Source organism: Asterias rubens, chromosome 15 (genome assembly GCF_902459465.1).
Source record: "Asterias rubens chromosome 15, eAstRub1.3, whole genome shotgun sequence".
NCBI lineage: Eukaryota > Metazoa > Echinodermata > Asteroidea > Forcipulatida > Asteriidae > Asterias > Asterias rubens.
In genome coordinates this window covers 3,368,915-3,395,598 of record NC_047076.1, presented here as the reverse complement: position 1 = coordinate 3,395,598, position 26,684 = coordinate 3,368,915, and the positions used below count along the sequence as shown (strand labels likewise).

The 26,684-nt window shown below is 39.0% G+C and overlaps 1 protein-coding gene across 3 annotated transcripts; it reads left to right on the top strand.

Moving 5' to 3' along the window:
- Positions 1 to 644: 644 nt before the first annotated feature.
- LOC117300054 (dnaJ homolog subfamily B member 6-like) lies at positions 645 to 23,775 on the top strand. Of its 3 annotated transcripts, none has more exons than XM_033783727.1 (10): positions 645 to 807; positions 7,400 to 7,532; positions 10,173 to 10,282; positions 11,221 to 11,274; positions 11,720 to 11,854; positions 12,200 to 12,284; positions 14,743 to 14,808; positions 17,719 to 17,784; positions 20,175 to 20,282; positions 21,365 to 23,775. In XM_033783727.1, the coding sequence occupies exons 2-10, from the start codon at positions 7,468 to 7,470 to the stop codon at positions 21,456 to 21,458; spliced, it is 783 nt and encodes a 260-aa protein (XP_033639618.1). In that variant the 5' UTR covers positions 645 to 807; positions 7,400 to 7,467; the 3' UTR covers positions 21,459 to 23,775. The 3 variants fall into 3 exon arrangements, with proteins under 3 accessions (XP_033639618.1, XP_033639617.1, XP_033639619.1); XM_033783726.1 differs by having other exon boundaries at positions 11,717 to 11,854; XM_033783728.1 differs by lacking the exon at positions 14,743 to 14,808 and having other exon boundaries at positions 11,717 to 11,854.
- The last annotated feature ends 2,909 nt before the right edge of the window (positions 23,776 to 26,684 follow it).

The window sequence follows — 26,684 nt, the reverse complement described above, 5'->3', positions numbered from 1 at the left end:
GTTTTAATCGAATCAAATTTTTACATGATCCACGATAATGTTTCATAAAACCACAGAGAACAAAAATGAGTATAAATCTGTGGACTCCAAGCCGCCACAGCCTACACGATCAGAGTATACTCGGGGGGGGGGGGGGTCTGGTGAACCCGGATGTCGAATGTTCAAAGTTTTTGTTTACCCCAAAATTGATAATTAATTGTATTTGTTACAAAGAAGGTTAACCATAGGCCACATTTAAAGAGATGCGGTAAGCCCCCCCCCCCCCCCACATCCTACCAGCTGGCTATTCGTAATGGGGATACTATTCGGAGATGGGCAATATTATTCTTGCCACTTGGAGAGTTGCATTCAAAAATAGGTCATGACACTTCTTCACAATCAACTCAATATTCAATGTTTACAATATTTAACAGTTATTATGCAGCAAGTAACAATAATAAGTATTAAAAAGATCAGTTTATTATATTTTATTGTGTAAGAGTTTCTTCAGAAAATATATTCAAGATAACTCGAATTATGTAGTTCACCAACACCCCTATAAAAAGTGGAACGTTCACATTGCTACGAGCCTAGCCGGTTTATGCACGTTCCATGCATGCTGTGTGTTGTACATACAAAACACACGCACAAAACAAAAACAGAAATCGCGAAATTTCTATTTGTGTATTTTTGTGAAGTCCCGTTGGCAGTTTCCCCTTATAAACACATTTTAAACTGACTTTTCGCAATCACAAATCGAAAGAGAAGACGGCACACCTGCGATATTAACCCGTGATCAACCCACCATCGAAAGCACAGCTTAAAAAGGTATGAAAAGCATGTTTTTTTTCTCTAACAAATTATTTCCTTTGCGCTCATATCTCTCGGAGAGCTTGTCTGTGCTGTGGGTTCTGTTGGTGTTTTATTGGGCCGGGGAAGGCAGGCCCAGGGCACCCGAGCAGAGCACGGTATGCAGTATGCACTCGCATTCCACGCAATCCTCGGTCTCTGGAAACTGGTCTTGCTGTGTTCATCGGTGGCCTCTGCGGTCTAGGGTCATGTTTCCTTTGCGAACTCGGCTTGCATTTGACTCAGGATTGATGGTAGATTATCGTCGATTATTCTCGGAATATTCTTCATTACATTTTGTTTGCTGGTTTGATTTGAGTGCTCAACTTTGTTAGGAGTACCTAATTTCAACATTTTTACCAATGACAATATCAAGCCTTTTCAAGACCAATCTAAAATATGGGTAATTTTCCGTGGTGCCACCACCTTTTCACTCATTTTTACAGAAAGGGATATCTCATTGAGGTAAATTAGATTATATTATTTCATATTGAATGAAAAAGTGGTGTCGCCATACACAACTTTTTCTCTACTATTAATAATAATATTATGAAATACCATTTTTGGTGATACCAAAAATTAGTGAAAAGACGACAGTTGGGTCATCCTCCATGGTTGGGTCGAATCCCCCATAGTAGCATCTGTTCCATTTGTTCTCCCAGTCTTAATCAACGACTGAGTCACCAACTCTGGTAGTTGCGATAACGTAACCCTCAGCTCCAACGACCGCCAGGAGGAGGGTTACGTTATCGCAAACTACAACTCAGGATGTCTTCAACAAGAGCCCCCATACAAAATGCTAAAATAAATAACTGCTTTTAGTTTTTACTTGTACATACATGTACTGATCTATTTTTGCCTTGAGTTTTGTCGTCAACTCTGCACCTTCTATTCTAGCATGGAGGTAGCAAAACCTTCATGGTGTGAGTATAGTCCAGATAAGAGGAGGTTTCTGCACAGTGATGATGACGTACTGTTAACAATTTGTGCCATGTTTGTATCGTTTTACATGTAGATGGATTGCACGAAGCGTCAACATCCGCAATATACATGTATGCACTTTTGCATTGTTAATCATCAAATATGGCAGTTGATGATGCTTTAGCCTTTAGTGTAATCCATCTATTGATGATTTGTTTACTTTTTAGATTGAACAATTTGAAATGATCTAACAAATGCTCAATATATTCAGATTTTGCAAGCTGCACCAGTCACCTGCCCTCGGAAATATTTCCTGATAAATTGCTTCAGGGTTCTCATCCCCAGGATTTTTCAAAACTGAGGCATTCTGGACTCAAATTTGGGAGTAAATGTCCTCAGAATGCCTTTTTTACACTGGTGTTTATCTTTGGTTAAATTCTACTGTTTTCAATCATTTAACTGTTCCTACATGTATTTGAACAACAAAAGCACTCAGAACTGTTGAGAAGATTTATCTGAGCTGTCTTTGTTAGTGTACTCCATCAGGCCTGATTCTTCATGGTGGTAACAAAGGCGATTGCCGCCACGCCCCCCTGGTCATTGCCCTGGTGCCCTTGAAATGCTCCAGTAGAAATTTACAATTTCCTCATTCATGGGGTGCCCTTTACCAAGGAGAAAATGCCTTGGTGCCTTTGCCCTTTCAAAATTGAAGCATACAGGCCTGCTTCATTACTAAATGAAATTAAAACCTGTAGGCCCATTTAATGTTAGTCCTGACTCAAGCTCAACATTTATTTGAACCTCATTTTTTTCTACATACACATGTATGGATTCCAGGCATTTCACAGTAGGTCAGTTGAACACATTAACAAGACTTCTGGCCCAATTTCATAAAGCTTAGTGTAAGCACAAAAATTTGCTTAGCACAAAATTTCTTCCTTGATAAAAACAGGATTACCAACCAAATTTTAATTTGTTGCATCTTGCTTTTTACTGGCAGTCAGCTGTTGTTTGCTAATTCCTGAAAATCATGTGGAAATTTGATTGGTAATCCTGTAGTTATGAAGGAAGAAATTTCATGCTAAGCAAATTTTTGTGCTAAGCAGCTCTATGAAATTAGGCCCTGGTCATAATTTACTGGCCTGACCACTAAAACTCAAGGCCTCGAGCCTGTGGTCCAGCATTGTAAACATTTGAGCCTGCACTTAATATTTATGCAGCTGTTAAAAAATGTAAAGTTCACAAAGGCTGATTAGGGCTTTACATTTTGACCTCAAAATAATTAGTCTTTCTCAAAGGCTGTCGTGATTGCAGCCTTTTGATAAAGACTCTCCTTAGCACTGGTCGAAATGTGAGACCAAAAACACTTTGTTCTGCAATCTGCATCGCCTAATACCACTGGTCGGTCATTTGGGATGGTAAGCTGTTTGCAATTGGTTCATACACACTGCTACACTGTGCCTTTTTTTGTATATTATTAATTATTCAACATAGCACCGTTCCAAAGGGTCTTGGCTTACACTTTGTAATCAACTGTGAACTTTAGTTAAAAAATACTATGTTTTAACATTGAATAAAAATACACTGCACTAGGCCTATAGCCTAAGCAAAGACTTAAAAAAAAGACTGCAATTTCATACAAATTCTCTTAAAGGATTTGGGTACCTTTTCAAAATGTCCATAGATTTACATTAAACTTACAGGGTTTGAAGATAATGATAGTGGAAAGCTTCCCTTCAAATTTTACTTACTGAGGTGCTGTAGTTTTTGAGAAATGAGTAAACCAATGTCGTGAAAATACGTTTGTAAATGATTAAAATAATTTTCGTCTCATGAGACGAAAATTATTTTCATGACATTGTTATACTCATTTCCCAAAAACTGCAGCACCTCAGCACATAATATTTTCAGGGAAGCTTTCTACTATCATTATCTTCAAACTGTGTTAGTTTAGTGTAAATCTGTGGACATTGTGTTTTTTTGTCCTTTAAAAGTTACATAGACCCTTTAAAACAGCAAATGTTCAAAGATAATGTAAGGTAAATAATGTTTTTAATGTACAAAAGTTACATTTTTGTACTTGCACGAATATCACACAGTAAAAATATAAGAAGCTACGTACTCTTTAGGATTAGAAAATAAAAGACCACAAGACAGCAAATATATGCTGCTTTGGTTTAAAGCCATTGGACCTTTTCGGTTCAGAAAAAAACCAAAAAGTTCACAGATTTACAAATAACTTACAGGGTTTTACAGAAGGTAGCTTGGTGAAAGTCTTCTCTTGAAATATTATTCCATGAAATGCAAAACAATATCAATTCTCGTTAACGAGAATTACGGATTTATTTTGAACACATGTCATGACACGGCGAAACGCGCGGAAACAAGGGTGGGTTTTCCCGTTATTTTTTCCCGACTCCGATGACCGATTGAGCCTAAATTTTCGCAGGTTTGTTATTTGATATAGAAGTTGTGGTACACGAAGTGTGGGCCTTGGACAATACTGTTTACCGAAAGGGTCCAATGGCTTTAATCTATTTTTATTATTATTAAATATGCAACCTTTTCTGAAACTGTTGAAACTAGATTGTTAGGAAATTCATGCTGGCGAAACTCTCTGGTTAGAATAATATCAGATTGTAAACACACCACTGACATTTTCTTGACTTTTAGCAGCAAAGTGTCAACTGTGCTGTAAACACAGCAGTACACACAGCAACCGTAGCCGATTACACAATGCTCATTGCAAATAATATAGACCATTGAGTATTGTACGCAAACAATGGAATTCCTCCACTTTGTCCGAAGTGATGTTCTTTTGTGATACGGATAGCGGATAGCGGTAAAAACTCTCTCCTGAAGGTTAAAAGTACATGCAGTGGTTATCCTTTTAGGCCGGTACGTAAAAGCATGGTGCATACAAGGTTTAGTATGACGTACGTGTACGTACACATGTCATTACAGTACAGGCTTCTGATGGTGTATTTCAAAATAACTTTGTTATGAGTCAAAGAAAATCTATTTAAAAAACAGGAACAGGATTTGTACAGTGCCAGGGCTTGAAATTCCTAGAACATTTTTTTAACAGACGACGTACATGTATCTTGTACGTCAGGTTGTAGCCTTTTTACTGGTTGATATTATGCTTAGTTTAAAAATTCTAACAGAAATTTATTACAAGGTCTTGTACATTTCCAGCCTTGACAGCCCCTGTCCAACTAGTAATCATTGTGTATGTCTAAATATACTATAAAATAAAATAAAATACTAATTGTAATAATCTTTCTACAATTTTAAGTGAAAGAGATGCATGCTCCAGTGTTTACTGGACCAGAGTAAAAGGAAACCCTGGGGCAAAACATAATGAGGTGAAATATTGTTAACTTCAGCTGCCCCTTCATTATGGAATGACTTACCTAATCAAACTTTCTCCATCACTAGCTTTGTTGTTCAAATCTTCCTTCAAGACTCCACTAATGTGGACTGCATTATTAAACATTCCCCTCTTCTGATGTGACTCGCTGCGCCATCATCCATTTGGGGCCTAGGGCATCCCTCCAAGACGAACAGCAGAGCTGAGCATTTTAAATAAGGGAATAAAAGGGTAGCGCAAGTTCTTAATCGGCCGTTTAAAACCTTGCACGGTCGTGCCCATGGCGATAAAGGCCCGAACCGCGGCATGGTCGTGGGTCATGGCCATGCGATAAAGGCTCAAACCTGCAAGGTTTTAAACGGCCGATTAAGATGGAGTCACTACTCTTTTATTCCCATTCATATGCCATTTTCGTAGAAAGACTTAATAAAGTAGGAAACTCTGTAAAAACTTATCTGTTTTCCGACGTCCTTGAGCTCTTTACATGTGGTGCACTTTTATAAGACAGTTTTCAGATATTTATTTGTGCATCCTCGTATTCACAGGCTAAAATGGCACAGTGGTCAAGGTGGATCACCCTTGGAAATGAGGTTGTGGGCTAACCTGCACAATGGTATCCGAAATCAACCTGTTATAAACAGCTCAAGCTGGTCATTATCAATCGTTTAAACACCCCCATGTGACACGCTCTCCACCGATAGGATTAGCAAAACTGTCTGGGGTAGGCCTATATACATGTATGAATGAAAATTATTACTATTACAAGACCAAAATCAAAACGAGAACAAAAAATCACGTTATGTGTACATTAGAATACTTTTAGTCTTATTACACACATATTGACTGGCATATAATATTTCGGTCTCTAGTGCTACAAACAAGTCTATCCTCCCTCGTGCCTGTGAGTGACCAAAAAAAAGGGACCTTTTCCTGTGGCCGAAGGCCGAGGGAAATAGGTCCCTGTCACAGGCACGAGGGAGGATAGACTTGTAGCACACTAGAGACCAAAATATGCCAGTCCAATGTTTTATAACACACCTCGGTTTGAATGTGAAATAGAAGCAGAAACTTTGCAGGGTTTTCATCAGATCCAAAATCAAAGTTTAAGCATCAAGACATACTGTACAGTTGAATATAAGACTATTGTTCTTCATTCATAAATACCTAAGACAGTTTCGCTATTCCTATTGGTGGAGAGCGCGTCACGTGGGTGTGTATAAACCTTTGTTTATGACCAGTAAAAAGTGTTGTAACATGGGCGTGACACGCGAGCTTGCACCTGTTCTTATAAGACAGTTTCTTCATTCCTATTGGTTGAGAGCAACGACTGAAACAGTTGTGCTACATCACGCGATACGCGCGACGCGCACAGCATTCCCTTATAAGGAGTTGTTTACCCGAGGGCGGCGGAGGTCTTTACCATTTCATAGCTGGAGGGGTGTTGTGTTGAAAGAAATCGTTTACGATTATAGCTTTTGCATTTATTTAACTTTTTGACCAAAAAGTGATGATGTTTTTGACCGAAAAGGTATTTATGAATGGGAATCAAAGTGTGTTGAATCGGTTTTCAACTAGTGGTTTAAACCCACCGAGGCCTGCTTCTTGATAATTTACCTCGACTTTGTCTTGGTAAAATTATCAAGAACCAAAACCAGGCCTCGTTGGGATTAAACCACGCCTCGTTGGGATTAAACCACTAGTTGGAAACCTCTTCACCACACATTTATTCCCTTATTAATTCTCCAAATTGAAAACCCCCACAATATTGACCACACTTTTCCGGCTTAAAATATACTGGCCTATAGACCGTATTGAAAACGACAACACTACTCAAATATCTGCCCTACAAAATGGCATCTGTTTAGAGACGCTGCAAACAGTTTGCCATACATGATGGCTACTTTCATAGCAACAAAGGGGTTATTCAATACGGTCTTGAGATTAAAACTAAATTCGAGCCCTGACAACTTATTTTTATATACGCTAAAGTACTAATTGTGGTTTTATACTCCCAGGCCTGATGTCTCGGAGGCAACGAAGGTGATTGCCTCTGTGCCCCATGGTAATCGCCTTGGTGTCCTTGAAATTCTCCAGTAGAAAAATACAATTTCCTCGTAGGGTTCCCTTTACCACGGAGAAAGTGCCTTAAAAAATGACACATACATGTACAGGCCTGCGCTTCTGCGGCCATTTGCAACGTTCTCTTTCGAATACATGTCATGTAGTCTGCAAAACTTTCAATCTGACCATGATGATTTGTTTTTCCCTCTGCATTAGGTGACTGAGCAACCCTATATTTATAGAAAGCTCGGAAGTGCTTCTTCTGGCACAGAGAGACAGACAAAATGGTGGATTACTACGGCGTCCTTGGCGTTCCCAAAGGCTCCTCGGTGGACGAAATAAAAAAAGCGTAAGTAAAGAATAGGGCGGAATAGTGCATGGAGTGCATCCAGCATGGTTGTCCAGGGAAGTTGGATGTAATGCTCACTTTTCGTCTGGAATTAATTCACAGACAATAATATGTTAAAGGAACACGTTGCCTTGGATCGGTCAAGTTGGTCTTTGAAATTCATTTGAAACCCTTTTTTTTTCTTCCGAAAACGCATTGGTTATATATTAGATAATTTAATAGAATACAATGATACACACCAACATGCCTCGAAATTGCATGGTTATCCTTTTACGTTGTGAACAAACACGGTCGGCCATTTAGTGGAGTCAACATTTTTACTCCATTAAACGGCCGACCATGTTAGCTGGCGACGTAAATGGAAAACCGTGCAATGTCGATGCATGTTTGTGTCTTTTAAATTATCTATCTAACCAGTGCATTTCATAACAAACGGTTTCAAATATTTTTCATCTAGACCAACTCGCCCGATCCAAGGCAATGTGTCCCTTCAATGGGCCAGTTTGTGGTAGTTGGCGTTTGCGATGTATTTCAGAGAAAAAATATATGTGGTCTTGACCAGCCTGACTAATGAGTGTTACCAAAACAAGTTCAGTAAAAATTTCCTACAAAAACAAAAACAAAAAAAGTCATGAAAAACTCTTTTTTTTAGAAACAGCACTTAGGTACGCTCGCTCTTCAGGCCGTTTCACAATTATGGGAAATATAGCTCGTCCTTTTCACTGAAATCAACCAGATATGTAGCATGTTTTAAATATAGTCTTGACTCAATTATTCCGTCTCGTGGCACCTTTAGAAGAAATCAACTTAATTATTCTGTTTGCTGTCCACAGCTGAACAAGTATGATTTAGATTTCAGAATGTGCTGTATATGTGGACTAAGTGTTCATACATGTACGTACATAATAATAACATATGCCAGCTGCCTTCTTTTGAAGTTTTATACATTCATATTTGTGCAAGGTATACATAAGCAATTGAGTTATTGCATTTATATGGAGTGAACATGCACTGTGTGTAATGCACAGTGCTGGGATATGCCTAGTAATGCGGAAGAGTGTACCAGTACTAGTAAAATGTCTATGCGCTATGTGTGTGTGTATATTTGTACGGCTGTACGGTTTGTTTGTGTTACAATGTGTTTTGAATATTTCAACCAGCCACTGCGGCTGGTGCTGTTGAACCAAATCGTTGGTCTCGGCTGCTGGCTTTGGCTACTTTTCAAGGAGCAATGTACTCTTGGCATGGGAAACGGATTCAAAATGGTTGGCAAAACCTTAAGCCAGAGCCAGAGTCTAGACCAGGGCTCTATTTCACTAAGCACTAATTCCCAAAGATGAGTTGACAGTATCACCGTAGTGATATGAGCGCCTTCTTTAGGCGGATACCGGCGCTCCACTAAGTGTTCTTTATTGTGTTGTGACATCACACTTTATATAGCATGAATGATTTGCAGTTTAAGATCAATCTTGGCTCTTTGTAAACTTGTCCCCAGGGCCAGTTTTTCGCAGAGAGCTTCAGATTGATCCTTGAAGTGGGAATTAGTTTGAACTGCTAAGTGTGATGTCACACTACCAATCACTACTGCCATGGCCCAATTTCATAGCGCTGCTTAACGGTAAGCAAATTTGCGTGCTTACTGTAGCAGAAAAATTTGCTTAAGCCTTAGCGTATTTCACAGGTTAGCAGAAAAATTAGTCCGCCATATTGCGTGTTTACCGTGGATTTACATTGTGACAGCATTTATTTTCGAGCGGTAAGCACTGGAAGGTTAGCATGCCTTTTCGTGTGCTTGCGGCTAGCAGCGCTATGAAATAGAAATTGCACAGTAAGCACAAAACCGGCCGCTTAGCAGCGCTATGAAGTTGGGCCCAGCTCATCATAAGATGGACCATGGATGGACGTAGCACTTTATCCTTATACTGTGGCTGTGCCAAGATGTAGAACGAAGAGCTACTCCAGTAGCTTTTTCCCTCCCATCTCTTTGGAACTCCTTGCCTGAGTGCATGTTTCCCTTCATCCTACATGATCTGCCATCTTTTGAGAGGAATATCAATTCCTACCTTCAGCTCCACTGAGTTTCTGCATTTCTATGTTTTCTTCCTTGTAGCCCTTTACCTAGAGTGGCTTTTAGCCTTATTTTGTGCAAACTTGCATACCAAAAATTTCCATTGTGTAATACCAACAGACCAATCATGCTCTCGTGAATAACATTTTGTGCTCAGTATAGGGCATGGTGTTCCCACCCCAGGGGGGGGGGGGGGGGTGAGAGGGATGTACATGTACTTCCTGTACCAGAGAAAAGTGTGTTAAAGTTTTGGAACATTTGGGGGATACCCTTTGATTCTGGCAAGGTATGCGGGGTATGAAAGGATCTATTAATTTATGACTCGCATCACATTTTTGTGTTGGTGACATCTTTCAGCGAGTTGACCAACCTCTTGAAACCATTCTACTGCAAGGGCTGTGTACATACATCAGGGTGGCACAAGTGTGGACAATAAAAACACCTACATGTAGAGACCCCTATTGTTTGACGTTTCCCAATTTTGATCACCTTTTTCAAGTTTATATAAACAACAAAATGTGAGCCAAGAATTATTAACTGAAAGTGTCGATTTTTCCTTTGAATATCTACAGATACAGAAAGAAAGCTTTAAAATGGCATCCGGACAAGAACCCTAACAACAAAGACGATGCGGAGAGGAGGTTTAAGGAGGTGTCTGAGGCGTATGAAGTGCTCTCAGACAGTAAGACAATACTTTATGTTGAAATATAGTAGGGTGTCATGGCGGAGCGGTTTACCCATCAAATTCAAGTTCTGGTGGTTAAAGACACTGGACACTATCGGTAATTGTCAAAGACCAATCTTCTCACTTTGTGTATCTCAACATATGCATAAAATAACAAACCTGTGAAAATTTGAGTTCAATTGGTTGTCGAAGTTGCGAGATAATAATTATGAAAGAAGAAAAAAACCTTGTCACACAAAGTTGCGTGCTTTCAGAAGCTTGATTTCAAGACCTCAAAATTTAATTCTGAGGTCTCGAAATTAAATTCGTGGAAAATTACTTTTATCTTAAAAAACTGTGTTAATTCAGAGGGAGCCGTTTCTCACAGTGTTTTATACTATCAACAGCTCCCCATTACTCGTTACCAAGTAAGGTTTTATGCTTTTAATTAGTTTGAGTAATTACCATTAGTGTCCACTGCCTTGAAGTGATCGGAGTGTGGGTTTGAATCATGGAATCATGTGTCCTTCAGCAAGACGCTCAACTTAAATATTGCTTCTCTTGGCATTAAATGATTGAGAATATTTCTATTTTCCCTGGACAGGTTGCAGTCAATTGCAGGTTGCTCCCCAGCTCTTATCGGTACCCATTTATGCCAAGCAATTATGATAAAGTGCTTTGCTCAAGGACACAAATGTCACAACTGACCAGGCCAGAATTGGAACCCACATTCTGTAAATAACAGAACTTGACTCCACCGCCCCATTGCGACACCCCATTACGAGAGTGTCACCTTACTGTGTTTTCATTTACAGCATGGTTTGGGGGGGGGGGGATGGGTTCTTCTTTGTGTTACATGCTCTGTGGTCGAGTGGTTGTGCCTACAGGTCCCAGTGTTGTTGGACAAATTTGTAATAATTTTCCCCTTCTTCTTGGGTAATTTTTTTCCCCCATAGAATCGAAGCGGGATATTTACGACAGATATGGCATTGATGGTCTGAAACGAGGAGGTAAGTGAAACTATTGTTTGTTGCCCCAAACACCACTTTCTCTTTTTTTCAATCACTGCTTATTTCCCAAATTTGTAAATTAAGCGTTGCCTATTTCCTTTCAAAGGTTTGTAACAAAATGTAAAATTATTTTTGCTTGAACAAATTGACCAAAGTGGACTTGAACCTGCAACAACCAGATTAACTGGCCGTCGCTCTACCAACTGAACTATCTAAGTCACTCAAGCCAAGAAGATCTTCTTTGAGGAAATTGTTAATTTGTATTAGAAATTTGCAAAGGGTACTACAGCCAAAGCAAAGGCACCACAATTGCTGTGGGTACCGTAGATTAATTCGAGGCCTGCATGACAAATTATAAAAATTGAGGTGTTCAATAAATTCACAGGGTTATGAGAAAGATTTCTAACAAAGTCTGACTTTGAGAATCTCCTTATTCTACCAGTAGGTGGATCGGCTCAAAACGATTATGGTTTTAGCTTTGGAGACTTTGGCGGCAACCTCCACTTCACGTTCAGAAATCCAGACGACATATTCAAAGAGTTCTTCGGGACCAGTGACCCGTTCGCAGCTTTCTTTGAAGGTAAGTTTACCGAAATTTGAGTGAAGCACAAATTTTTGAAGCAAGAGGTAATTTCTCACTCGAAATCTTAAAAGACTTCAGGCCTGAAGCCTTTCTTGCAACTTCAATGACCAGTTGAGTCAACATTTTCACTGATTTGTTACTTTGTGCATATGTTGGTATACACCACGTGAGAATACTGGTCTTTGACAATTACCAAAGGTGTCCAGTTCCTTTAAAGACAACGATTCCTGAAAAAATTACACATTCTGCCATTTTCATTTAAAACAAGTTTGGGCAAAGTTGTATTCGAGTTTTTAGGATGAATTAATTTTTTATTTATTTATGCAAATTTTGTTGCCACAGATTCAAGAATGGGTCATCCGCAAGCACGGGGCCATGGGACACTCTTTCAGGATTCGTTTGGAAGATCTGGTTTTCCAGGCCATGGGTAAGTTTCGTCGGAGGATATTTTTTTAGTTGACTTTGATCAACAGTGTCCTTCGGGTACATAACATCTCTTCCCTTTTTTTTAATCGCAGCGGCGCAAAGTTCTTTTCGCGTAGAACTCATGAGCAGCAAATCAAGTTTTCTTTGATTTTCGGTCAGGCAAAATATTCTGCCATTAATAAAGCAAACACGTTTGTCTTGCTGTTTTGCTTCTAGGATTAGAAACTACTCTACCACTTGGTGAAAAGGAGTTTTGGGGACGTTTGTTGGTAAATGTTTTAAGAAAAAAAATGTGCACAATCATTTTGTATTGTTAGCAATGGAAACAGTACCAGCACCTATACAGCAGAGCTTTACATGTATTAAGAGAGTAAGAGTAACTATAAATATAGTAAACTTGCGGGTACAACCATGTGTAAAATCTCTTTTGAGGGAGTGTTGGCTCTAAAAAGAGCTGATTTGGTCTCGACGTTTCGAACAGTATACTCTGCTCGTCTTCAGGAGAGTATACTCTTCGAAACGTCAAGACCAAACCGGCTCTTTTCAGAGCCAACACTCCCTCAAAAGAGATTTAACACATATTCAAAGTTACTCTTATTCACCACACCATGCAAAGCTTCAAACACCATTTATTAAAAGAGTTGCGATAACTTGTGATTATAAGCAATTTTTGGGTTGCTAATTCACTTTCATTTTTCATGATTTGTCACACCAACTTCATTTTCCATTCATTCAAATTCAATAACTCTTTCAACCTTGTACTTATTTTCATCTTTAATGCAGGGAGAAAATCTTAACTTCAAACTGAAAAATGAAAAAAGCTTAACATGTACATGTAGCTTTGCTTTGTTTTTTAGTCTCAGATAAACTTTTTGCAAAATTAGGAGGTGCTCCAAGGTTAAATTCAGATGGCAACTCTTCCGCGTTTTTTCTTTCTTTTTTTTTTACGTGAAAAAAAAAAAAAAAAACATAAAAAAACCCTTGTTTTTAAAAAGTTTTTTAAAAAGTTTGTTTTGTTTTATTTAGCCTATATATGCCTGGCAACAACAGTGTACAACTACAATCATGTAAAATAAGCCTAGTACATGCTAACAATTCTCCTAAGAGCATAATAAACCTGAACATTTTCTAGGGTACCATTGTGGGTATCATGTCCCGTGGCGATTCGGCTGCCGCGTTTCGGCTGCCTCGCTCCGCACGTGCGTTGTGACTTTGAAAATTTTCCTTTTTTTTTTTTCAACGGGCAGTTGCATGCCTGATTCAGTTTTGTGATCCACTCATTTTCCAAAAGATAGAGTCCTGAACTGATTGTTTTACCTGGAGCCCCGCTTTTAACAAGTTGTAGCTTATTCACATGCTAAAAATGACCCAGAATTTCATAGCTCCGCAGATTTTTAACAGTAACATGTATGTGGTTTTTCACTCCTAATCAAAGTCCATTTTTAACATGAATCATTTGGTTTCATCTATGAACACGACTGGCTGAAGGTTGACATTCATAAACATGAGTTAGTTCTGCATCGACCCATTTCATCATTTTTAAAGATGGTGTCTCGATTCACCTTTCCCTGTCAACTATTTGAGGCTCAGATTTGAAAATCAGTGTAAAATTTGGAGTGTTCTATTCAACCCTAATGACACAAAATCTGCACTGAACAATAGTTTGTGTACGGTCATGTATTCATGAAATTTGTTTTAAAGGGAAGGTACACGTTTGGTAATTGTAAAAGACCAGTCTTCTCACTTGGTGTATCCAATCATAACCATAAAATAACAAACCTGTGAAAATTTAGGCTCAATTGGTCATCAAAGTTGCGAGGAAATTATAAAAGAAAAAACACCAGTGTTGGACGAATTTGTGTGCTTTCAGATAAGAATAAAAGACTTCTAGCTAAAAGTCTTTTATTATTTTAGTGAGAAATTACCTCTTCCTCGAAATAATAAGTTACTTCAGAGGGAGTCATTTCCCACAATGTTTTATACTATCAACAGCTCCCCAATTCTTGTTACTAAGTCAGTTTTTAAGTTAATATTTGTTTTGAGTAAATACCAAACGTGTACCTCTCTTTTAACCCTCACATCAATGTGTTTTATAAGCACAGTGTAGTCAGTACTTTCGCGAGTTCTGTGAACAAAATCCAAATGCCAATCACTTGGATGGGATTCAAAATCCCACCAGAGTCCCCTCCGAGTTGTTTGCTTTTTGATTTTGTTCACAGAATTGGGCAAAGTAATAAGTGTACAGTAAAACACCAGTGTAAGAGTAAAAAGTGTTATCCCTGATGCAAAAATAACATCTATTTAAAGTGTACATGTTACAAAAATGTATGTCTTCAAGGTAAACTAAAGATGGGGTTGCACTGAGGTATCCCTCGTTCGGATTATATTTCTACTTTGTCCTTTCCACCTGTTTCTCTGTATTTTCCTCCGTCCCCATTCACTCCTTTCACCTTCTTCAGTCCTCTCGCCACGACGAGTTTCTTCAACCCGTTCGGCGATCCTTGGAGTTTCTTTCAGCCCCGCGGGTAAGACTGGCAACCCAGACACCTTGCCTGTGTATTGATAAATGGGATTCATAAAACTACAATTCGGGGTCATGAGCAGTCTTGGTGCAAGACGTTCTTAGCATTTTTTTTTTGTTGACCTGACTGATTAGTCATAGATACAGCTCTGTCACGCTTCACTAATAGCGGGCCATCGATGGTCATATATTTGGCTCTGTCACGCTTCACCATTAGAGGGCGCTCTATACACATCATTGAACTCATTTTCATGGCCATGTTGCATTTGTAGTGCTGTGGACATCGCCCGCTAACGATGAACCGCTGTAGCGCACTGTACAGTGTATGTGTGTTGATGTTACAATGTACATAATCGAAAGGTAGCAAAGAAATAATGCCTAGGACGTCTTGCACCAAGACTGGGTCAAAGTGGGGTCAAAGGTTGGCAGGCACAAAGTGTGCACTGTATCAAAGAACTCCATGGAAAAGCAGACTGTTCATTATTAAGTTGGAGGCACATCCCAAATCTTAACCCTTCGTCCTTATGGCGGATAGAGTACACCCTTAGTGTTAGAATAACTACAATAGTTTTCATGTTGAACCAGATCCCGGTTTGCAATGCATTTTGAACTAACTATTGACCAAAATTACTACAACACGATCCGGCTTCGAATCGTTTTCTTGAGGAAAATGAAAACCCTTTTGCCAAAATTACCAAAAATTTGTGTCTTGATTCAAAGTCCGAACGCTCGACAGTAGCATCGGCATTGCCAACATACTCTACTTTATCTTGACTCACAGAGAATGAACACATTGGGAGCTGCAGCTTTGCAAGCATTAGAAATGTCATACCTTATCTTTGTTCAAAGAGGGTATGCACAACAGTAGCAGCTTTGCCAATATTACTGATACATGTACTGTACCTTACATTCATTGATGCAAGGAGATCAAGTACATTAGTCGCTGTAGCCATCCTCCCTGCTGTAGCTTAACCAGCGTTAGGATTGCCATACCTTGCCTTGATTCAAAGTTTTAGTAAAATGCAGCTTTGCCAGCTTTAGGAAATACTCTACCTTATATTGATGCAAGGAGAGTAGGTGCTTTGGTAGCTGCAGTTTAACCAACATTATAGTAATTACATCAGTAGCTGCAGCTTTGCCAGCTTTCGGAACAGTACTCTACCTTAATACTTGATTCAATTTTGCCACAGACACTTTGCCATACGTTGCCTTCAGGGGTGTCGTGGCCGAGTGGATAAGAGCACCGAACTCGAGCGTTGATGCTTCTGTTCAGCAGAGTGCGGGTTCGAATCCCAGTCGTGACACTTGTGTCCCTGAGCAAGACACTTCACTATAATTGCTTCTCTCCACCCAGGGGTAAATGGGTACCTGTGAGGGCAGAGATGGTTATTGTGATTGTTTTAGCCGAGTAGCGCATATATTGCGCTCATGCTCGAGCGTTGATGCTTCTGTTCAGCAGAGTGCGGGTTCGAATCCCGGTCGTGACACTTGTGTCCCTGAGCAAGACACTTAACTATATTTGCTTCTCTCCACCCAGGGGTAAATGGGTACCTGTGAGGGCAGAGATGGTTATTGTGATTGTTTACGCCAAGTAGCGCATGTATTGCGCTCATGCTGTATACTCCCCAGGGAGCTGGGATGGTTTAAGGAATGATTTAAGGCCCAGTGACCAGGGGTAATAATGTCAGAAGCGCTTTGAGACACCCCTTGGGCGTGTAATATAAAAACGGTCTGTTATTATTATTATTGATTCAAAGAGAGTGTAGCACGCTAGCCAGCAGTTTTACCAAAACTATCAGTTGGGAACTGTACGTACACATTTGAAAGGGCTTACATGTACATGTACATATGTGTTTCAGTTCACTAACCCAGGCTAACACTCAACGCATGTTCACAAATTAGTGAATTAACATTTTTAACAATCTTCATTATTAACCACATGCACACTTCACAGCTTCGCTCATAACTTTGTGGCTCTTTATCTTTTGTTTTATTTTACTGGAAAGCCTAACCTTGCTTTCCATAAACATTTGAAGTCACATGGTTGTTTTCCCAGCAAATGTTTCGAAGGAGTTGAACACGGGTCAACTGTGAAATTCGTTGCAAATGTGCAATGTCAAAATTTATATTCGCAGGAATTATAAACCAGACTTTACCGCAGAGAAAAAGCATTTACAGTGTGCAGCACTATGGGAGGTATTGACCACTTCTGATACAGTCAATCCGCACCACACTGAAATTCCTTTCATTTTATTATCTACAAATTATTCATCGGTTTTCGTGCTTGACCTCTGTATGAATATTTATTTAGTCAAAAGGGCTTCTGGAATTCTCTCATTTTCGGCATTTTCTGAAAAGTCTCAAATAAAATAATGTACCAGTAAATTGAAACAAAGAGCATATCTGTCGTTTTGTTTGAAAAAAATGGTGAACAAAATGACATTTCAATTTACTGCTACATAATTTCTGTCAATACTTTTCAGAAAAGGCCGAAAAAGACTGAATTTCAGAAGCCCTTTGGACTAATTAAGTATTCAAACCGAGGTCACGCATGAAAAAACACACAAAACACTGCAGATAAAACTCGGCTTTTAATCTTATTATCGCATGGGCTGCGAATTGATTGGATATGGGCCTGCCCAATGCTTTTCAGTCTCCTACGTGCTTGATTATAGACGGTCGTAACCAAGTTTTTAATTTTTTAAAGATTTACAATGAATGATGTCAATGTTGTACATGCCACCTTTCTCTACCCCTCCCCAACATTTTGACCCTTGACCTTTTGACCCTTGACCCTTGACCCTTTGACCCTTGACCTGTTGACCTCTTGTTTCTGTGTGAGGCATGATGAGAATTAGACTTGTCCGTGTCTGCATGCAATAACCAAACACCCACACCCTGCTTGTACCCACAGTAACTTCTTCACCTCCAGTTTTGACGATGGTTTCAGCGATTTCGGTAGTTTTGGTGCATCATCAGGGTAAGAAGGATATTTGAAATTATTCCAAAACTTTCTGATGAAACAAAAGTTTTTTTCATGAATTTGAATATTTTGAAGGCATTAAAGGCACTGGAAACTATTGGTTTACTCAAAATAATTGTTGGCATAACAAATTACATGTACTTGGTAACGAGCAATGGGAGCTGTTGATCTTGTTGATAGTATAAATCATTGTGAGACACTTTGAAGTATGTAGTTTTTTAGAAAGAGGTTATTTCTCACTCTCAAATAATAAAAGACTTCTGGCCTGAAGCGTTTTATTATGCATCTTGAAGCGCATAAAGTAAAGCCACATGGGTGTTTTTTCTTTCATTAGTCTCGTGCAAATTTCGATGACCAATTGAGCGCAAATTTTCACAGGTTGTTATTGTATGAGTATGTTGGGATATACCAAGTGAGAACACTGGTCTTTGACAAATACCAAAGGTGTCGTGTGCCTTAAAGACACTGGACACTGTTGGTAATTGTCAAAGACTAGTCTATGCATAAAATAACAAACCTGTGAAAATTTGAGCTCAATCGTTCGTCGAAGTTGCGAGATAATAATGAAAGAAAAAACACCCTTGTCACACGAAGTTGTGTGATTTCAGATGGTTGATAGTGAGGCCTCAAGTTCTAAGTCTGAGGTCTCTAAATCAAATTCGTGGAAAATTACTTCTTTTTTGAAAACTACATTACTTCAGAGGGAGCCGTTTCTCCCAATGTTTTATACGTACTATCAACCTCTCCCCATTACTCCTAACCAAGAAAGGATTTATGCCAAGTACATGTAATTACCAATAGTGTCGACTGCCTTTAAGGATCGGGAATGATCCGGGGCCAATTTCATAGTGCTGCTAAGCACAAAAATTTGCTTAGCATGAAATTTTCTTCCTTGATAAAACAGTATTACCAACCAAATTTCAGTTTGTTCTATATTGCTTGTTACCGGTATTCAGCTCTTGTTTGCTTATCCTAAAAATCATGTGGAAATTTGGTTGGTAATCCTGTTTTTATCAAGGAAGAAATTTCATGCTAAGCAAATTGTTGTGCTTAGCAGCTCTATGAAATTGGGCCCTTGTTGTAATGGGCTTAACTTGCCTTCAACTTGGTGGTCTTGGGTTTGAATCCTGCTTTGGGTCCGTACATGTACCTAATTAATTGTCAATTGTACTCTTTCCACAGGTGTGTATTAGCCTCTTATTAAGGCCCATTTTCATAGAGCTGCTTAAGCAGGCAGAAATGCTTTACAGTGTTTTCCTGCTCAGCAAGAACAAACAGTATGAGGTTAAATGGCATCTGTCTGGCACCTTCGAACAAAGATATTTTGGAGACACCAAGATAGGGCTACGTACATGTACATGTAGATAGCTGAGTTGGTAGAGCCGGCATGCTAATCCAAAGGTCGAAGGTTCATATCCTAATCTAGTCAATGTCTATTCGTTCAACCTAACAATATACAGGATATATGATTTGAGGCATTACATGGTGAGGTATCAATATATATTTGGTTTGCGGTAACACCATGTGTGTATCTACATGTACATGTACTTGCCAGGTAGAGTTTGTTCTTTAGAGAACTGTCTTGCTTAATTCTACTACCGCGGAGTAGAATATTCGGGTGTTCGGGAGACTTCTCAGTTCTGAAAATAACTGTCCTGCTTATTATTAACTATTACCTGGGCGGATGGTATAGAAATAGGCTGGGACTACTACTTGTTTATAGGATCGTAATTAACTGTACTACCGCGGAGTCAGTTCTTGGGTTGATCTCAATGTTTTGACTATAGCTTGCTCTAGTCATCGTCAGGAGACTATACACGATGCCAGTCCAGATAACTGTGGTATTTTAGCTAACCCTTTTTCTGGTAAGCAGAATTACTGTAAGCTTCAGCAGCTCTATGAACTTGGGCCCAGGGCCTTAACAATTGTCTGTGCCATCAGATTTTTAGAGTAGCTTTTTAAAATGCACCTCCTGCACTTCAGAGAGTCTGGTGTTTTATCACTGCACAAAAACTTGTTCTAATTGTTATGTTAACATGTATAACAATTTCATCAGCCATGGAAATCTGAGTGATATTTATATGAAGATTTGGACCTTGGGGAAGATGCAGGTATTTAGGGGAGTGGCGGCTGCACACATAAGCAGTGATGAGTTTTTTTTTACGTGCCCTTTTTGTACAAATGCACCCCTGCCCCGCTCATGGACAAGTAGTCCCTCGGCTTTACGTACGTCTTATGGACCCTACCGAGTATCCAAGTACTGTAGAAGTAGAAGTGTAAAGCTGCCGAGACCTGGGTACAATTTTCACACAGCTGCTAGTTCGATAAGACATAACACAAAGAGCTTGTTATTAAAGTGAATCTACTTGCCATCTTATTCACCACAGGGTTACGTCATTTTCATCTTCGTCATCTTTTGGAGGCGGTCCGTCCAACATGCGAAGTGTCTCAACATCAACAAAAATGGTCAACGGCAAGAGGATAAAAACGACAAAGTAAGTTTAGTTTATCCCCCCACCATCTTCCATAAGCCTTTTTGAGATATGGCGGACGCAATGCTACAACACTACATGTATAAGGTTTGGGTAAATTTGTGTGGATTGACCATAGAAATAGAACGTGTGTTGTTCAATGAAGTGCGCTTTTTTTTAGGCGACGCAGCGTTTACACGTAACCTATTGACCACCAACGTTCATGGTGAGTGTGGCATCAGTCGCCGCATGTGACGCGCATATCACGTCCGCCATACCTCAAAAAGGCTTATGGACACTTGGCATAGCAGTACTGCAAGTTATAGTCGAAGAGGATGTGTTGTGTTTCTTTTTCTGTAACCTTGTTAGGGTCTACTGCTTTGGTGGATCGTGATTTACATCACTGCTGCTGAGTGAGTGGTTAATGGTCTCAACATTTTCATTAGTCTGCTCTATCATGTCTACAGTCATTGTCAGGAAAATTAGGCATGTCCGTTTTGTAGACTATTCACATTTTGGTGCGCCTTTGGTTCCCATATGTATTTCTTTAAAGACACTGGACACTATTGGTAATTGTAAAAGACATAACATAACAAACCTGTGAAAATTTGAGCTCAATTGGTCGTCGAAATTGCGAGATCATAATGAAAGAAAAAACACCCGTGTCACACGAAGTTGTGTGCTTTCCGATGCTTGATTTCGAGACCTCAAAATCGAATTCTGATGTCTCGAAATCAAACTCGTGGAAAATTACTTCCTTCTCGAATACTACATTATTTCAGAGGGAGCTGTTTATCGCAATGTTCTATACTATCAAGAGCTCCCCCATTACTCATTACCAAGTAAGGTTTTATGCTAATAATTATTTTGAGTAATTACCAATAGTGTCCACTGCCTTTAACATGTAACAGAAACAAAATTGCAAACTGCAACCATTACAAGACTTTCAAATGAACTTGAGACCTGCACAGTCTTTAGTCTGGTGCTAATACCAAATGTTCATTTGCGGTTTCAGCTATAAGCAGGTAGGGAAGAAGACATTAAGGGCACAAACGAGAACGTCTCACATGTAACTCACATAAAATAATTTGACCTCTCCTCTTCAGGATCAGAGAAAACGGCCAAGAAACAGTCATCAACGAAGAAAACGGCATGATCACGTCAAAATACATCAACGGCCAGCCACAGATTGCACACTAGGTACGGCAGCGTCTTTTAAAACGGTTTCCTACTTTTCGTTGATATTGTACCCAGACCCAATTTCTTTTGCTCCAACATGAAACACAGCATGCATAATATTTGCAGTATCAAAGAAGGTGTACAGTTAGCATATAGATATCCAGAAGTGTAATATTAATGTAACCCTTTTATTAACCCTGTCCACAGTCAGGCGATACCAGGGCTTCATTAGGCCACAATTCTTACAGCTTAAACTGTTAATTGGATGTGTTTTTAACCAGACCTTCTTACTCCCCCACTTCCTCACCATTTTTGCATTTTTTTTCAGAAGTAATTTTTTTCTTCAAATTTTGTAAACCTTGAAAAAAATACTCGTCTACTGAAACATTAAGGCTATGTTACACAAGGCAATTTACAGGGCAACCAGTTTCAGGCAACGAGTTTCTAACATTTTCCTCAGATGCCACACCTTAGACATCAAACCACTGGTAAGGAAATGTATACTATACTTTACTACAAAGGCAATTTATAAAGCGCTCTTACAAAAAAAAAATGTATCAAAGTGCTTTACACAAAAAGAAGAAAAAAAAACAAACAAGATAAACATACAACAAGATCAGGAGTCATATAAATAGGTTTTGAGAGCTTTTCTGAAGGCTAATGAAGATGAATGGCGTGTATTGTAGGGTAATCGGTTCCACGTAGTAGGCCCTGCAGCAAAGAAACCCCAGTCACCAGATGGGGGATGATCAGAACTCTGTTATCTTTGGCAGATCGCAGTCCTTTTCTGTATGATCTGGGGCCGATTTGACCGAGCAATAAAATTCATCGCAAGACAATTTTTCAGTATCACCATAGTAATTTGTATTGTGACATCACCATTTTCGTAGCAACTACGATTGATTTGCAGTTACGTTCAATCTTAGATCTTTGTGAAATCGGCCCCAGATTTGCTTGTTTAATTTTTGAATATGTCTCATACTGTAATTCTCATAAATATAAAAAATGACTGGACTATGGTACATTTCTGGAAGAAAAACAGTTCACTTTTAACATGTTTGTTTGTTAGTTAGCTAGATCTGCATGTATTATTTTGTTAAAAAAAAATAATTTCTACAAGATCAACTAAGAACAAGTAATTTTCTATGAACAACTAATTGTTGTACCTCGTCCCAATGTCCCATGGGTAATTATTTGATATCTGTTGTGATTGAAACTATTTTGTTGATAGATCAAAACAATGGAAACATTTATACGAAATTTCTTACTCAGCATGCCTAACATTTTGTTTTCATTGTGAAAAGAAAGACTTGTGTGTAAGTAAAAGGTGTCTTCAGAAGTCTTTTTTTATAGGCATTTTTCATACATCTTTGACAAAACTTGTTGTTTGTTTCGATTTGCCAGAATATGCTTTTCAAAGTTTGATGTTGCTCTTGTACAAAAAATTGCAAAACTTGTTTTATATTTATTCAGGAATTAGCGTTCTTACTGCATTATTGAAAAGGCGATAGTTAATTTCTTTGTCTCGTTTGAATGTATTCTTTATTCATAAAAACTAAATGGACAATATTCTTTATTTGATTTGGTTACCTGTTATTCATATATAAATGTATTAATAAGGTACTAATTGTGTCCAATTTATAAATCTGAACAAAAACCAATGTTTTGTTTTTTCTTTTAGTCAGTCTGGAATTTCATCTTTGGAGAGGCAAGGCCATTTTAATTTTGTCAAGGGCAATCCCATTGGAAATTGTTTAAGGCCTATGGGAAACTTATGAAGGGGCAACAAGGACAAGATTAGGGGCAATAGAAGCCATGGCCTCCGTGTAATTGCAGACCTGCGCTAAGGAAAGACAATAATTAACACTGTAAATATAATATTTTAAAGTGTCTGATAATTTGTACCGTTATATAGTATTTTAATTTTATTCAGTGCATGTTGAAGTAAATGTTTAAAAAAAAACCAAGGACTTGGGAGTAAACTGTTAAGTTTTTTTTGTCAGAACTAAGCTTTAGAAAAATCAGACCCAGTTAGTTGTATTTCCCTGTCTTTCTGGTTCGAATCCTGCCTTAGACTTGAGTCATAATATTAAGGCGAGTATGAAATGGTGCAGGTCGCAAGTTGATCAATGTCTAAGGGCCTTGGCCCAACTTCATAGAGCTGCTTAAGCACAAAAGGTAGCTAAGCGCAACAAAATTATGCTTACCAGAATAAGGTAACAAGTCCAGGTACAATGTCACATGGTCACATAGAGATTGTAACTGGCATCCTGCTCATTTCTGTTAAGCAGGAAAGTGTTAAGCACAAAAAGTAGCTAAGCACAACAAAATTATGCTTACTAGAAGAAGGTTACCAGTCAAGGTACAATGTCACATGTACAGATTGTGACTGGCATCCTGCTCATTTCTGCTAAGCAGGAAACTGTTTAGCAATTTTTTTTTTTTTGCTAAAGCAGCTCTATGAAATTGGGACCAGGAAGGCTTTTAACAGGCAACCAGTTCCAGGCAGTCTCCATGAAGGGAAGCCATTCACATTTCAATGTTCACATATTTTTCTTGGGGATCGTAAGAAAATGTTTGAAGAAGGACTCCTGTGCTTCCAAAGTGGTCCTGTAGCATGCACTGCAGTTGGTTGCCTGCGAGTTGCCAGTCAAACTTGCTTCGTATGACGAGGCTAAAAACTGAACATTTTCGAAATTTTTTGTAGTGGTCATCTTGTCCGATACTGTCGACAAACCAGAAGGATACAGTGCTATCCACTCAAAGCCAACCCACTGTATTTAGTTGCAGACTTATAAATATTTAAAAAGGTTTTGTTATCAATATTCAAGACATTTTGTCTAAGATAAAAAAAAAAAAGAACCGCTTAGATTTGAGATTTTTATATGCAAAACCACTGTGTGGCATTTCTAAATTTATCAATTATTATAGAAATTAACAATAACAAGCAGTAATACGTAATCATATTTATAATATATGGATGGTATATTGTTGCTATCCCATGTGGAATTTTCTTTACTGCAGTTCACAATGTATTGAACATTATACCGTTTTTTTTTTTTTTTTTTTGCGCTAGTTTTGCTCCATCATGATATGATTGTTATGGGGCCTTTGCAGATGCCGGTGTCAGATGCAATTGTGTCCGCCGGACACTTTTGCATATGCAAAAACCGTCCGGTGGACATGTACATGACGTTCGCGCGTAAGCGAGCGTGCATGCACTGAACCTGCAGCATGAATATTCACGTATTTTATGATTGCAGCGAATACCCAACGGCCGAACATTTCCCATGTCGTTCATGACATGCACTTAGCTTGTAAAAAAAAAACGGCGAACGTGTTCCGTCGACCAAGGGGGTTTAATTTATTGCAAGGACGGTTTTGCACGGGGGTGGACACAACTGCACATGCAAATGTGTCCGGGCGGACACAATTGCACTATGCAGCAGCGTCTGGGTGGACGGGATTGCATATGCAAAACCGTCCGGCAGACATTATTGAATATGCAATAAGGTCCTCCGGATAGTATTGCATAGAGGACATAATTGCATGCGACACCGGTTTCATAGTAGCCTGAACATCTGACGTCACACTTCAAGGGGGGGGGGGACTCAAAAGTGGAGGAAAGTTGATAACAATAGGTTGATATGTGATTGTTTTATTGTATATTTTTGATTAGCCATAACTTTGACATATAATGTTTTTAAACTTAACTTGTTATTGCGTAATTCTGATTGGTGATATTCCAAATACTGTAAGCACAATTATTTCATATGACATGCTTACCAAATTTCTCCGCTTAAGCAAACAGCATAATTTACAGAGTATATTGGCCGGTAAACTGCTTCTTTTAAAAGCCTCTTTTTTCTTTATTTGCAAAGCAATTTTCAGTGTGCTTAGCATCTAAGATTGGGCCATGTCCTTTTTACATTAACAGCGGTAATAACGTTGGACATAAAATGGATTAAATCTGGCGGCCATGTTTGTTTTATTGAGTTGTATACACTCCTTGTTTTTGTTTGTCTTTTTCGTCAAAAGTAAGATTTGAATTATATTTATTATTTATTTGTACGATTTCTCTTGGATTTGATTGGCACAAACCTAAGTTACTTGAACTAGTTGGTTTTCTGAGAAGATTTGCTCCCTGGTTTCAACTCGGCAGGGAACCTGCAACTAGTCGGTCAGTGTTTACATTATTATTTTAACTCGTGACCTGTTTTTTGGTAAGCAAGATTTTTGTTTGTGCTTAGCCTGTATGAACACATCTAATGACTTGGTCATAGACACGTGATTTTAAAAAACAAAACAATACAATCTAATGACCGGCCTTTTTGAGATTGCTGTTTGTTCTCATTCAGGCTCTGGGCTCTGTAGTTCATGTCCCTGTGTGATAATTTGAGCCGGTGCGTGTTCGAGTCTGAATTCAAATGGCGGTCGGAGCCGTAGCCAAAAGCCTATTGGGGCTGTAATTTTGTGCATTTTATTATACACAACTGGATCAATAAAATAGCTTTTTCCTACACAATGAACTTTGTTTGGTGTTATTATTTTGAGACCCTCTGAAAAATTGTAGTTTTTAAGAAAAAGGTAATTTCTTTACTCAGTAAAATTTATGCACATTTTGTTCAACATAATTAAGTTTTTTGTCTTTCTTTGTTCTCTTGCAACTCGTTGACCAATTGAGTTCACATTTCCAAAGAGTAATAGGCCTATTGTTGTGATACACCAAGTAAAAACAGGGCCCAATTTCATGGCTCTGCTTACCGTAAGCACAGAATCGGTGCATGACGGAAGCTGGGAATTCTGTGCTTACGGCAAGCGTGTTTCACGGGTTAGCGGCGAATCTTGGCTTTCCGCGCGTGCGTACTCAACGTCACTAGGCATTCTAGGCTTACAAGGCTAGCGCAGAAATTCGGCGCTTGCACGTAAGCGGGGAATCGTGATCGTAAGCACAGAATTCGGCGGTAAGCAGGGCCCTGGTCTTTGACAAAATTATTAAAAAACGTGTCCAGTGCCTTTTACGCTTTGACGGAAGGATAATCAAGACCCGTTGTTCGCGTTGTCACATGTGACAGGATACCGGAGACCACAACCGCGTGGTCTCCGGTTCCAGTCACTTCGCGGCTACACGGGCCTTGACGGAAGGCTACTGCTGTTGGCATGTGTTGGCATGTGTCTTCACATGTGACAAGCCATGCACGTTTTACAGGGTGCGTTCGTTTAGCTTCCCTGGGTCGACCCCGGTGT